The following is a 15,093-nucleotide window of genomic DNA, read 5'->3' as shown; positions in this document are numbered from 1 at the left end:
TGTAATGAGGGGTAAATGTGGACTGTGGACCAGAATCAAGGTGTAAGTAAAAGTGAGCTATCCGGGTCCTCTCTAGCTGGTTGAGCTGTTGGTTTATGTGATAGGATGGTTTTTAGTCTTTTGATATGCCAGGAACTAATCTATTGTTAGATGGAACCAAAAAACCACATGCCATCGATCAGATTGTGTCCTATAGTTAATGTAACTATTAATGAGATGATAGGGAATTCACTTTTTAAAAACTTTTCCTCGGGTTGCTCTTAATGACATGTTCTTGAGACTACAGTGGCTCACTTCAGTTTGGTTCAGTTCTGACAATGCATCATAATGCCAGTAGGTCAGGAAATGCCATTTCCTGGGATTTAGAAATGAGATTTTTTCCAGAACCAAGAGCCACTGGTTAAACATTTAAATACTTGTTCTATCAAGTTCAGGCTAAACCAGCTCCTGGAAATTTCAAACCAAATTACTTCTGTTTACTACTATTTATCTCCACATAATAGAAATGAGAAAAAACAGATTTCTGCAGGCTGGTTACACAATACCCTGTTGCTTTTGGCATAATAATAATTGGTTTTGTTGGAGCGTGAACTGGTAGAGCCGTCTGAGTCACTGATAATTGGAGTTTGCCTGGTAAAACCACCTGTTACCTCATGAGTGATCTGCAGAGAAACAAGCAAGATAATGGACTGACTCATTAGGTATCTTTCCAACCCATGCCTTCTCAAATAAAGTTTTACTCTCTTAATATTTAATTTTTAAAATCAGTCATTAACAAGGCAGTCAGTATTTTTTTTTTAAAGATTTTATTTATTTATTTGACAGAGAGAGACACAGTGAGAGCAGGATCACAAGGAGGAGGAGAGGGAGAGGGAGAAACAGGCTTCCCGCGGAGCAGGGAGCCCGATGCGGGGCTCGATCCCAGGACCCTGGGATCATGACCTGAGCCAAAGGCAGACGCCTAACGACTGAGCCACCCAGGCGCCCCAAGGCAATCAGTATTTTTAACAATTTTAAACAATTTAGGAAAGTATGGTAATATAAATTCCACCTTATCATATCTATTTTCCAATGAAATTTTTTTAATTAAAGATGGCATCACTACGTAAACCTTTGTTGTATCTCACAGCATATACGTAGAATGCTTCCATGTGGCTTACTGCTGGTTGATACAGTTGAGAAACGTAAGCTCCAGTGTGTGATTTCAAAGGGAGCTAACTTTTCTTGGCTTCCTCCTTTATAAAGAGATAACTACAGAAAAAAAAAAAAAATCCAACTAAGTCAGCAGTTTGTCTTGCATCACCTCAGAACTTCCTTGCTCAGCTCAGTCAATGGACATTTATTGAGCACCAGCTGTGTGTCAAATGTTGAGTCCTATTCTGCTAAAAATACAACAGTGACTAAGACATGAACTCCCACTCTCAAAGAGCTCACAGCCCATCAGTGGAACATTTAACAACTAAGGACAATACAGTCATTATTGAGATGACAGTGAGATGAGCAATAACAGATCTATGTTTAAGGAACAGAGGTGCAAGAGAAAGTCTTTCTGTTTAAGGTAGAAGTGGGGAAGGGAGACGGTAGGATCTAAGCTGGGCCTTGAATGATGAATAGAATTTCTTTAAAAAGTCAAAAATGTTGTGCACTCCAAATTGCAGGAACAGCAGATGCAAAGGCATGAAAGAGGGATTGGCAAACTACGGTCCACAGGCCAAATATGGCCCACTGCCTGTTTTTGTAAATAAAGTTTTATTGGAACTCAGCCATGTTCATTCATTTGTGTATTGTCTAAGGCTGCCCCAACAGCCAAACTGAGTAGTTTGGCCTGCAAAGCTTGAAATATTTACTCTCTGGCCCATTACAGGAAATATTTGCTAACCTTTGGCAAAAACCAGCATGGCTTGAATGGTAGACTCAAAATTATTTCAATTGCTCTAAAATCACTTGCTGAATCAGAACCAAGTCCTGCTCCACATTTCTTCACACTTCTAAAAGCCCTACAACTGATGAGGTGCTTTTCCTGCCTCCACACATTGCCTTTCTAGCTTTGGAGACATTTCATTGTTCTAAAGATGCCACAGAACCAGAATCACAGAGCTCAGTCAGCCAGCCGATGCTTACGCCTTTCCTCCCATCATGCAGTGTGGTGCTGTAGCAGGCAGGACAATTTCCCATGCTCAGTTGGAGGGATACATAGCGGAGGTGTACTGACAGCCCCCCAGAGCGACCCCATCTGCAGATATGAGTAGGAGGACAATTCTCAGACTCTTAAGTAATTTTAGTATTGCGGTATGGGGAACATCACTTCTTCAAGTGCTATTTATATCTTTTTGTTATAAACAACATTGATATCATAATGGGGATTGGATATAAAATGTATTTATTTTGCACTACACATTCATAGAAGTATTGATATTTCCCTGAATAATTCTTTCTGTTTGTTTCAGTATTTCTAAATTTGAAGAACGATGCTGTTTTCTTTATGTGCTTCATAATTCCGATGATTTCCAAATCTATTTCTGTACAGAACTGCACTGTAAAAAGTACGTATTCGTCACTGTTTAGGTGTAAAAAATACTGTTCTTACCTGATCATTATTTTTAATTAATGAGTGAACATGTAGTTCCTTTAAGGAATTCATGACTATGGTTATATAAATATTTCATTTGGCCAAATAGTTTATAATTATGGGGTATGTTTAACAGAGAATGGGGGGGAGGGCTCTCTTTATTAGCACCACGCTCTAACCAACTGAGCTAACCGGCCAGCTTGAGGGCTCTCTTTAATAAACCATGCATTTTCTTAGTCATAATTTATTTTTCCACAGACAAAACATTAACCAAGACCTGCCAGTTAATGGCCAACTGTTATGTCTCTTTTTTAAGGTGCTCACTTATTGCAATAGATGATTACCAAAATTTTCATTCTTGAATTCTGTGAATAATCTCACTGTTTTCTGCAACAATGGCTCTTAACTCTGGTTCAAATTAGAATCAACTGGTGCATTTTAACAAGTGCCTGGGCCCTACCCCTGACTAATTATGTTGGATTTTCTGGTAGGGGTACAGTTCTAGTTAAGAGCCAGTGATCTGATCTACACCCATAAAAGACAGTCCAAAAATCCACGTACTGCACTGTATGCTTGTGTTAACCTCCCTGGGTATATTTCTCTTGAACTAATAATTAAGTACTTCATGTTCCCTTAGGACATAGAGACTGACTGTGGGGATGTAGGCAAGTGAGCAACAATTTAGAAACCGAAGTGCGGGTAGAAGCCAACTTGGACTTAAAATTTTCCTGAGGGTTGTTCTTATTCAAATAGCTACTGTCTGACCCCATGATAAATGACTAATATACTAGTTACAGTATACAGTCAGTTATTTTTATCTTGGTACCAAATAAAATGTTTGTAAATCCATAATTCTATAGTTGGCTATAGAACTATATGGCTATAGTTTTATCTTTATTATTATAAAACAAGTAGTAAAAAGATTTGGAAATAAAAAATAATTCCTAGCACAAATATGGTCAACTTTTCTACTTAAATTCTCGAGGCTACTGATTTGTTTCTATGATAATGATAGCCAAGATTTATGGAGTGCTTACCCCAGATCTAATATCTATTTTAATCTTCAAATAAAAACTGTTAGGTAGCTAATATAAACATCTTCATTGAAAAGAGTTAAAAAAAAAAGAGTCATAGATAGTTCAATGAGCTTAAAATCATATATAGCAAAAAATGAACATCTGGGATTTGGACCAAGTACATGTGACTCTAGAAGACAGGCTCCAAAAAATTACACTGTGTTCCCATCCCACTGTGTTATATTCTGCTTAGAGATGTTCATGTTGAAAAACTGTATGAATAGCTGATGGAAGTCTTTACCCCAGATCTTAAAGTCTGTCTTTAAAGTCAGATTTTTTTTAGGTCTGTCACTTTCTTCTTCCTCTTGGTTGAATTTACCTTTGTCTCTAACTCATCAGGATATTTAATCTTCATCAGAGCATACTGTTACTCTGATCAGGCTTGGGAACTTCTTTTTCTTGTCACTGACTCCAAGAAATGTGTAAAGAGAAAGGAAGAGTGGGGAAGTAGGCACCACATGCAACTCCAACGATAGGTTCCAAACTCCCAGATGGGCTTTGTCTGTTTTGTTCCTTGTCACAGTTCCAAAGGCCAGAATAGTTTTCGATCCTAGTAGACACTTGATGAGTATTTGTTGGTTGGATGGATGGATGGATGGATGGATGGATGGATGGATGGATGGATGGATGGATTAAAAAGAGGTATAGAGAAAGAAAGGTTCCGAGTTGTGGAAGCTAGATTTTTCTTATCCCACACAACCTGCTCTTCCCTTGGGCTGGCAGTGCAGAACGTGACCTGCCTGTGAGACCATCAGCCCCTATTCATAGTGGCTCCCATGCTTTAAGTCTGTGAATGGTTAGCATCCCCTCTGAATGGACTAGACACAGCTAGTGTTACAGGGAGCAGATCTGTTTCTTGTTATAACTATTTTTCTTGGCTCTGAAATGGTCTACAGGAAAAAAAAAAAAAAAAAAAACAACTTCACAAGAAGAGTTCCTGAAGAAAATGTCACCAAAAAAGAGGTGGCTTCTTTCACACACATACAAGCCTGCTGTTCCTAATTCATATTGGTGTTCTGCAGGTTGTGTTTATGAAACACCATATTTGTGATGTTAAAGGCAAAATATTTAATAACTGAGATCAAATGTTGTAGTGGCCAACACTATATCAAATAGTCACCTCAGAATTTAGAGACACTACTCCAGAATTTGGGTATTTTTTGTTAATTCCCATTTTAAATAATAATATGACCATCAGCAAAACGATAATAGCTAATTTTAATGAGTGCACTCTGTTAAGCACTTTACAAGTATTATGTCAAGTCATCTTCCTAACAACCTTTAAGTTAGATACTTCTATAGTCCCTATTTTTGTAATGAAGGGGTGAGGCTCAGAGAGGTGGAGGAGCTTGCCCAAAATCACACAAATACTAGCAATCTTGACCTGACACCCAAGTCCACAGTCTTCACATTTCTATGACATTGTCTAGCTTCATCGTTCTGATTCTATAACATATCACATTACTATTATTTGAAGTGAGGCATTAGGTTGGACAATCCTACCAGCCTGTGTTTTTCTTTCTGAAAAATCATATTTTTCCTGCTGATACTGATAGTTTGTTTATTGCCTGATTTTAGAAAGTCTCTTAGCTCCCATTTTTTGCTCTGAAGTCATGTTGGAACGTACTTGCTTATATTTAATATCAGATGTATTATGAGTGACCACATACCAACTCTCATTGTAGGTTTTTTGAAATGGTGAACACCATCACTGAAGAGAAGGGGAGAGGCACGGAGGAAGGAGATTGTGAAAGTGACTCCCTGGAGGTAATGACTCTGGTTGCATGTTCATTTTACAGAGTTTCTCTGTGGCTTTTTTTTTTTTTTTAAGATTTTATTTATTTATTTGAGAGAGAGCACAAGCAGGGGGAGAGACAGAGGGAGAAGCAGACTCTCTGCTGAGCAGGGAGCCCGACACAGGGCTCCATCCCAGGACCCTGAGATCATGACCTGAGCCGAAGGCAGACACTTAACCGACTGAGCCACCCAGGTGCCCCTTTTTTGTGGTTTTTTAAAAAAATGAACTATTTAAAGTCTTACTGGGGTATGCGTAGCGGGGAGGACATGTAAGTGGTGGTCTGTGAGCTTTCCCTTAATGCTGAAGGCAACTTCTGGAATTCCTTGTTAAAAAAGAGCTGAAAAGGGGAACCTGGGTTGCTCAGTCAGTTAAGCGGCCAACCCTTGATTTTAGCTCAGGTCATGATCTCAGGGTCCTGGAATGGAGCCCCATGTCCCACTCCGCACTGAGCAGGGAGTCTGCTTGTCTCCCTCTCCCTCTGCCCCTCCCCCTGCTCACAGAGGTAGGCGCTCTCTCTGTCTCTCTCTAAAATAAATAAATCTTAAAAAAAAAAAAAAAGCTAAAAAGCAAACATTGGAGAACTCTTATTTGCAAACACTGAGTTTTGGTATTTTGCTTACCTGACAGTGAGTAACTGTGCTTTGTTATCTGTGAGGATGTTGATTACCCTCCATGCACGGGCCACAGTGCCCTGGCATTTTTTATGTTCCTCTGAGATATGTGCAATTCAAACAAGCAGAATTCGGTGAAAATTCTGAATGGCACTATGGCCATGGCCCTCCTTTGTATGCTACACAGAGGACCTGGACCAATGGAAGATTAATGGAATACAGAGAGGAGGTAATAGTCACCTGAAATACTGTTCCTCGCAACCCCAGTCCTCTGACTTCTACCTCATGGACACACGACACTGCAGACATCTATTCCTAGATCATGTCCATTTTCTCTGTCATGGTTCCTCTGGGATAAAGAACCTTCCATCACTGCAAGGACTGGTGCTGGAGTGTCCCAAGAGGGCTGACCCCCGGATCGTGAGCATCTTCAGAAAGTTGACCCTCCTCCAGGCGTGACAGTAGGCCAGCTTTTTCTCCAAGCCCTGCCCAGTGTTGGACTTGGGACAACATTCAAAATCCAAGCAATACTGAAAATGTCATTCCTAGTGCTAAAGTGAAATTGAAGAAGCTAGAGCACCAGCCTGACTGGTACACTCATTTATTAATGTCATCCCACATACTAGAACTTTTATAAAAATATTGAAGTCGTAAGGTAGCAACTGAAGGAAAATTTCAATAGAATAACCAAGTGTTGACTCTGTCCAGAGTGAAGTTCTATAATTATCTAGCAGTTGTATAGCTTTGATGTTCCTAGGTAAGCCTAAGGCTCTTTCATTAAAGTTATAAAAAGATGATAGGATCTGATTTGAAAAAAATAAAAAAAGTTTCCCCATGCATTAACTTGTTGTCTATGGGAGTAACAGACAATACTTATTTGTATATATTTTATATTTTACAATTTTGTATTTTCTTATTCAAGTGATTTTGTTAGGAATTAGATCTCTTGGCTCCTACATCAGTGCTCCTTGACTAGACCTCATTATCTCTGTTTTTATTTGGTTTAAATTTAGTCACTTGATACACAGCAATGACCAAAGTAAAGGGTAGCAAAGACAATGAAAGTGAAACAGTTTTATTAGTAAATATAAAATGATGAAGTGGGTGGACTGGAAAATCCATAAAGTTCCTCTGCAATGTCATAAAATGCTGGCTTTTTTTAACCAGTGAGAGCTATCCTTTATTTTATACCCTTCTTTGTGGAACAAAATCCATTGTACCAAAAATACACATAGCACAGCCAGGCTGTGGTCTCCATATGAGACAACGTGGTCTTCTTAATTGATTAAATCAACAGTTTATTTTTTTTTTTAAAGATTTTATTTATTTATTTGAGAGAGAGAGAATGAGAAAGAGAGAGCACATGAGAGGGGGGAGGGTCAGAGGGAGAAGCAGACCCCCTGCTGAGCAAGGAGCCCGATATGGGACTCGATCCCGGGACTCCAGGATCATGACCTGAGCTGAAGGCAGTCGCTTAACCAACTGAGCCACCCAGGCACCCAAATCAACAGTTTAGACTCTACTCCGGGAACCACTTTAACCATATGCATAGCATAACACAGGTCCAATTGCCTTAGAATTTGTGATGAATTTTACCAGCTGATTTTTCTAAGACTCAGTTTCCTATAATGTAAAAAAAAAAAAAAAAAAAGGTAGGTAGATCACTTTTTAAAGAGCTCCCAAGAAGATACAGAATCAAGATCCTTTGATCTGGATACAGTAATAAGTGGGGTGGCTGTGTGCAGGGCTCTTCCTGGTCAGACAGTCCTTTTTCAAGTACTGAGAACAATCAGCCAACCAAATAAGGAGGGGAATGCTCCAGTCCGTAGGAATAGCCCAAGGGTTTTAGTTGCTGTGCTGACCTCACAAAAACCAGCTTACACAGTATTGCTGATTCATCAAAGTGCTCCTAACTCACCCTTCTCGAGTAAGTGCAGGGATACTATTCTTTTCATGTTAGAAAAACACTCATACACTCTGTCTTTTGCATGCGCTCAGAATAATTTAAAATCTTGGACATAGAATGGCTTCTACAGCATTCCCAGTGGACTGTATAGCATATACAGGGAATTCAAGCATACTTATTTTAAGTGTTTTGGGTAGTTTGCCATTAAACCCCAAGTAGTGACCTTGCTGACATTTGGGTGTTGGGGGGGGGTGTGAGGGGGGTGTTTGTGGGCACAACAGTAATGAACGGGGATTGCGATGATGTTCTGGGCTGCGAACATGATGACATCCATCTTCACTCTCCCTCTCACCGAATCTCCCTTTGTAGCCAGTGCACCTTTACAATATGAGTCACTAAATTGCCTGAACTTATATTTTCGCCTCACTTAGGATAAGTTCATGATTACATTTCCTGGATATTTTCTTTTTTCTTTTTTTTCTATTTTTTTTAAAGATTTTATTTATTTATTTGACAGAGAGAGACACAGCGAGAGAGGGAACACAAGCAGGGGGGGCGGGAGAGGGAGAAGCAGGCTTCCCGCTGAGTAGGGAGCCCGATGCGGGGCTCGATCCCAGGACCCTGGGATCGTGACCTGAGCCGAAGGCAGACGCTTACCAACTGAGCCACCCAGGCACCCCCATTTCCTGGATATTTTCAACATTCTTAATTTAAAATTATTTTATTGGTGTTCCAAATATTTGATTAAAATGAATTCTCTCAGGGTGCCTGGGTGGCTCAGTTGGTTAAGCGACTGCCTTCGGCTCAGGTCATGATCCCGGAGTCCTGGGATCGAGTCCCGCATCGGGCTCCCTGCTCGGCAGGGAATCTGCTTCTCCCTCTACCCTCCTCCCTCTCATGCTCTCTGTATCTCATTCTCTCTGTCTCAAATAAATAAATAAAATCTTTAAAAAAAAAAAATGAATTCTCTCATTTCATTACCACAAACTAGACTTGACCGTCAGCCCGTGAATGACACACAAAAAAATAATTCCTCTACTTCCCATTTCTGATAATGTAAACAAGAAGGATTCTTTAGAGACCACCTTTACACGGCGATTAAGATGTATATGCAGAATAGTTGCTTTCTGATCATCACCTCAGCTGGGGATTATTATTATATATATATATATATATATATATATATATAATTATAAATTAAAGTTGTTTCAATGCATGTGTCAATTATTCCTGAAGCCTCTGGGAAGCTAGGCCCACGGCAAAATTAAAATGTTGGAAAGATCAAATATTCTTTAATGTTAACCTCACTTAGGGTGTTGTCAACATTGGCAAACTTGAACTATCAATGTGGTTCTATAAACTACAAATTTGAAGCTAATCCCTAGACTTCTAGATGTTTGACAGACTTCTTATCTGAAGCCCATATTAAGATCTGCTTTTCTTTCTGATTTGAATAATAAGGTTTCTTAGAAGCGGTACAATTGTGGGAGGGATTCAGCCGCCTTGGGGTCATGGTCAGCTCCCTCGTCCAACTGATCAAACCTGACTCTACTGAAATCCCTGTGCGGGGGTCAGGAGCCTTGGATTCTAGTTGTCATTTTGCTAATGGCCAGTTTTATAACTTTGGACAAAATTCATACTCTTGGCTGGGCTAAAATGATTTTATTCTTCTCACTTCTCAAGTGAGAGTGGACCAAGAACACCTAAAATATGCTTTCCTAGCTCTAATTTGTATAATTTTTCAAGATTAGTACAAACTGTGCAAGGTTATTTCAAATATAGATCAATCCCACTATCAGAGGACTTTTCTGCTTTTGAACAGAAAGAGAAACAGCTTCTTTTGATTCAAGGCCGTGGTTTTTGACTTAAGGATGTATTTTGACGTGGGGGGTAATGAAGCCAAATCTTAAATAATTTAATAGATCGGTAAATTTATATTGAAATCACTGAACAGTTGATTGCCATTAACCATAAGAGTTCTAACACGTATCAACTGTAGTCCCTACTTTGTTCTCTCAGCCTTCCAGATTTTCACTAACACCTTGGGCATCTACCCAGCAGCCTCCTGGGAGAAACTCCTGTTCGGCCTCTCTCCCTCCTCACACCACGAGGTCCCTCCAGCCCAGTCACCTAATCCTCTCCGTCATTCCCCCATCTCAGGTCTTCACCACCCCTCCTGTGACCTCATCTCTCTCCTGCCATCAGTATGCGTCTCTGTCATCATCAGAGAGATCTCTCACACGATCTTATCCTGTGACTCCCCTCATTAAAAACCTTTGATGCTACTCTTTGTAGAAGGTTTCCACAGATACAATGTTCTCAACCCTCTGGCTGGAACATAGCCTTGCCTTTCCACCTCGTGGGCTGGGATTGCCAAACTCTTTTCCATTTTCCAGAAGGCCAACCTTTCCTGCCCCTGGGCTTGATCTGCAGATGCCCAACTCCACATGCTTTTTCTTCTCTGTCCCACCTGGTGGCTGCATCCTCGTTTTTTGAGATACAAGTCAAGTGTCATTTCTCAACACCACCTCTCACTCTTCTCTGCTCTCCTCGCATTCCCGGCCCCCTTCTCCACCCTAGGTCTTCTCATTGCATTGTAACGGGAGCCTGCACCGGACTGTGAACATCCCAGAGCAGGGCTGTGGCTCTGTGTCCTTTCTAATCACATAGCCTCACATGGTATGAGGCATCCAAGCAGAAGTAGTTCAATCAGATCAGAAGGCTTGGAAGGGCTTGAAGGTGGTGTGTGATAAAGCCAGATTGTTTAAAAATATCTCAAACGGGGGAGAGGGCTATGGATTGGAAGGGACAGAGTAGGTGCTGTGACACCGGTTTAAAAGTTGTTCAATCAATGGTAAGTCAGTGAAAGAATGTACAGTGTTATCAAGCTGCACATCAGAACCAAGGCATTATTAACTCATTCTCTTTTCATCTCTTTCTTTTTTTATTTCCTTGGAGGAAAAAAAGCCAGATACAAATCATGGAGGTCCTTTTGGTCCTCAGTACAAAATATGCTATGTCTCCCTCCTCACTTCTCTCCCAAACACACACATATATTCTACCTCTCCGTACCTCCTCCTCTCTCTCTCTTTCCCTCCCCACCCTGCCCTCCCTTTTCCTCTCTATCCCTCTTTCTCATATATTTATTTGTTGTTGTTTTTTTTAAAGATTTTATTTATTTATTTGACAGAGACAGAGATAGCAAGAGCAGGAACACAAGCCCCGGGAGTGGGAGAGGGAGAGCAGGCTTCCCGCCGAGGAGGGAACCCGATGTGGGACTTGATCCCAGGACCCTGGGATCATGACCTGAGCCGAAGGCAGACGCTTAACGACTGAGCCACCCAGGCGCCCCATATATTCATTTGTACCTCACTGTTTCACCAAAATGAGCATATGACTGACTTAAACTTGAAGCAATCATACCATCTAGCCCCGTGAACCTGTCTATACCTACTTTCCAGTGTGCATAAAGAGAACGTTGACCCCTTGTGGGGTGAAGTAGAGACAAGCAAGATAAAAGGAACATTTTCCTTTGATGTAAACATCTGCAGAATGATGAAATACCTTACCATTCCCTTTTCTGATGATTTGCTTCACAAACATTAATAGTGAATTATGATTTAGATTCATTTAAATCAATTTGGAATCATCAGCCCATTGGTTTGTTTGTCTTTAACATCCCATTTCTGTTTTTGCACATATCTGAAGCTCAACACCCACATTTACTACACTGACAACATATATCACTTATAGTTGTATGATATGAGTACCAGTTTGTTACTCATTCTTTCATTCTGTTGAGAGGGAAAAAAAAAACTTTTTCTTCTATCAACTTAGGTTCAGTGATTGGGGACCTGCAAATTAACTGACAAAAGACAGATTAACAAGAGAAAAGACAAGGTTTATTCAGGTATATGGGAGCACTTAAACTGGCTTCTGATCAGCTAGAGTTAAGTTTGTTTATCCTACTAAGAAAAGCCCTTCTTAGGACTTTAAGGAAAAGCACATGGTGGGAAACAAATGAGAAAAAAGTGGAAGGCAAAAACTTTTTGGCAAGGTTTTGTTTATGTAATTTCTCATCCAGGTACGAGTGGTCCTAAACCTCCCAGAGATGGGATTTTGGCAGCTGTATTTTCAGGAGGCTTTGTTTAAGCCAGCAAAAGAGGTTTAGGTAAGGTTTTTTAATGCAGCTGCTGTTGATTCAGATGTTTTCAGCTTAAACTCATCTTTATACCACATTGACGGGTATAAATTCAATTCACTCAATGAATATTTAGTCACACACTATGTGATTGTCATTATTCTAGGTGCTGGGGATACAACAGAGAAAAAATTGAGAAAAATCTGCCCTCAGTGAGCTTACATTCTAGCAAAACACCAACAATAAACAACATAAATAAGTAAAATACATAGCATGTTTGATAATCATCAGTGTTAAGGAGAAAAATGAAGCAGGGAAGGGTTCAGAAAGTTACACTGTAACAGAGCATGCAAGTTTAGACCAATAAGCCAGGGAAGGCTCATTGAGAAGGTGATATTTGAATAAAGGCCCGAGGGAGAAGAGATCTATCAAACTGGATATTTGAACCTAAGCATTTTTAGCATTTTGTTAATGTTATTAATCATTATTAATGTTTTTGACATTTACATATTAAGAAGGCAATACAGACCTAAAATTAACGAAGCTACCATGTGGGTCTTTGAGGTGACCATTCACCTAATGTAATTAACCCCCAGAGGGAAGTGCATGGCCTTTGGAAGGTGGCTTTTTTAACCCCAGGTCCCTTGACAGCACGGGAACTAAGTGAATCACCACTTTGTTGTTTGGCCTTGTCAATATTGTCTTCCTACGCTGATTCCCTTTCCAGTACAGACTTAGATTGTTCTGGGCAGGCCACAATAGAGGGATGATTCTAGAAGTATTCTCATCATTGCTTCGAAATGCAGTTGTTTCCCTTAGCAACAACCTAATTCACTAACCTATTGCCATAGAAATAGAATGCAGAGTATAAGCAGTGTAATCTTCAATTTTTTAATACACTCTTTCCTCCACCCCTAACGTTTTCTATGTTTCTAGTTTAACACACCTTATGTTCCCTTGGCCTGTAGCCCAGCTCCGTTCTACTTTTTTTTTTTTGGCTTATTGACCAGGCCAGTCTCCTCAAACCTGCCTTTCCAATTTGTATCTCTCTGTATGGTTAAGAATAGAAAGAAGAAAACTAAGCAGCAATTACCACCTGGAATGGTTTTCAATCCCTTTGGTCTTATTAAAAGTCCTTTTTGATTTTTACTGTGACCGCTTTGTTCAACAGGAATCGTCTGCCATACCTAATAAACAATCTTTTAAAAAAGAAAAGTCTTTTGATGCTTTGGATTCCAGAGGTGAACTAAAACTGGGGCAGCCTCATTGAGGTTTATATATTCTTCACTGTACTATATAAATATGCCTGCAGCAAAACTCCGTTTCAACCAAAATTAAACTGATGCTGACTTTCAATGTTTTGTTTTGGCACCCGGTTTATTAAAAAAAAAAAAAAGTGGTTCTCATCAAATTTTCTATATCCTGATTAATCAGTTAAGTAAATAATTACTGAGCATCTACAAACCAGATATTGCCAATACTAGGGGTAGAGCAATTAAAGATAAATTGTAGCTCTCACAAAGTTCAGAGTCCAGATGGGGATGCAGACTGAGCAAGAGAAGGAAGAGTTACCAAAGCATGAGTAAGGGCAGAAAGCCTTGGGAGCACATCAGACCAGAAAGTAACCCAGCTCTCGATGGTCAGGTAGACAGTTCAGGAAAGCTTCCTAGAGCTTGGTTTTGAAAGACGAGGCAGAATTACCGAGGTAGAAGACACAGCATGTGGAAAGGCACAAAGATCTCGGGAACCTCACTGAGAGATTTTGGAGGAGAGAGAAGGCTGGACACAGAGGCAGCACAGAGAAGCTGAGGGGCATTTACGCCATGCTAAGGAGTTTGGCTTTGACTCGGAAAGTAATGAGAAACCGTTTAATAAAGCAGAGGCAATGGTACAGACTTGGACAGCTCACTTTGGAAGTTTGGACTTTGGAAAATACACTGCCATCTTAAGGAGAGCGGATCAGGGAACTGGGCAACAAGAGAGGAGGGGACAAGGAAAGGCAGTTAAGAGTCTGTAGAATTAGTACAGAAGAAAAGCAAGGAAGGCCTGATTCAAGGCAAAAGCAGATACACCTGATAGCATTTGGCAATCAGTTGGATTTGGGGAGTAAGGAAAAGGAAAGAATGGAGTCTACGACAGCCACCAGATATCTCCCAGATATCTGTTTGAATAAGAGAATGAATGTTCCATGAATATTGATGACACACTGGAATACCTTTATCCTAACGGTGTTTGGAAACAGAAGTAAGACTATCCCTACAACATTGGTAGTGGTAAGAACACTAAATCAGGACTCATGAGCTGGGTATAAACCACAGCTCTAATTGTTTCACTGGAAAAGATATTTCTGATCATTTGTAAATTGAAGCTAATCATAGACCTTCCCTACTATGACAGGCTTATTATGACCATCAAATGAGATAGGTTATGGACAGTTGATTTTTTTCTTTTAAATTATAAAGCATCATGATAATGTAAGATGGTGGTAGTACTAGGTTCAGTGTGTAGGTGTGTATGCCCTTGATAGGGCATCTTGGCAGAGATGAACTCCTTTGGTGATGGTCCCTGCCCTGCCTCCTGCTGGGTCCTGGCTGGTAGATTTCCTACATGTGTGGCACAGCACGATGGGAGTCTGGGCCACAGGAATTGGGTGTGGAGTCTTAGGCTCTTTTTGGTGGAATTTTTTGACTAGTTTGACTGCCTCTTTGCTGGAGCCCCGTGTTACCTTCCAATCTGAGTAAGTTGCTGAACGATTCCTGCTCACTATTCCTTCACCCTGAAAACATGCCAGACGTTCTGCTCTGGACTAGGACAGTCTTCGGCCTTACATTAGACATCCGGAACAGGAGTATTCTTTTATGTACATGGGGTGCAGTGTTGCCAATGGGAAAGTAAGATGCGTCCCTTCCAAGATGCGTGGTGTCTGTCCTTAGCCAGAGAAGGGTCCCTGATAGGGAAGTCAGTGCTCACCCAGTCCTGGCTTGGTATTGGG

At 40.4% G+C, this 15,093-nt stretch overlaps 1 protein-coding gene across 1 annotated transcript in view; it reads left to right on the top strand.

Moving 5' to 3' along the window:
• The window catches only part of MAP3K5 (mitogen-activated protein kinase kinase kinase 5), a 194,390-nt gene that overhangs the window by 119,903 nt on the left and 59,394 nt on the right, over positions 1-15,093 (top strand). Inside the window, exons 13-14 of the mRNA XM_034990749.1 lie at positions 2,448-2,543; positions 5,331-5,412. Coding sequence (XP_034846640.1) covers positions 2,448-2,543; positions 5,331-5,412 — 178 coding nt within the window. The remainder of the gene's footprint in view (positions 1-2,447; positions 2,544-5,330; positions 5,413-15,093) is intronic.

Source organism: Mirounga leonina, unplaced genomic scaffold (genome assembly GCF_011800145.1).
Source record: "Mirounga leonina isolate KUSES-001 unplaced genomic scaffold, KU_Mleo_1.0 Mir_53, whole genome shotgun sequence".
NCBI classification, from domain to species: Eukaryota; Metazoa; Chordata; class Mammalia; order Carnivora; family Phocidae; genus Mirounga; species Mirounga leonina.
This window is presented reverse-complemented; position numbering and strand designations above follow the sequence as displayed.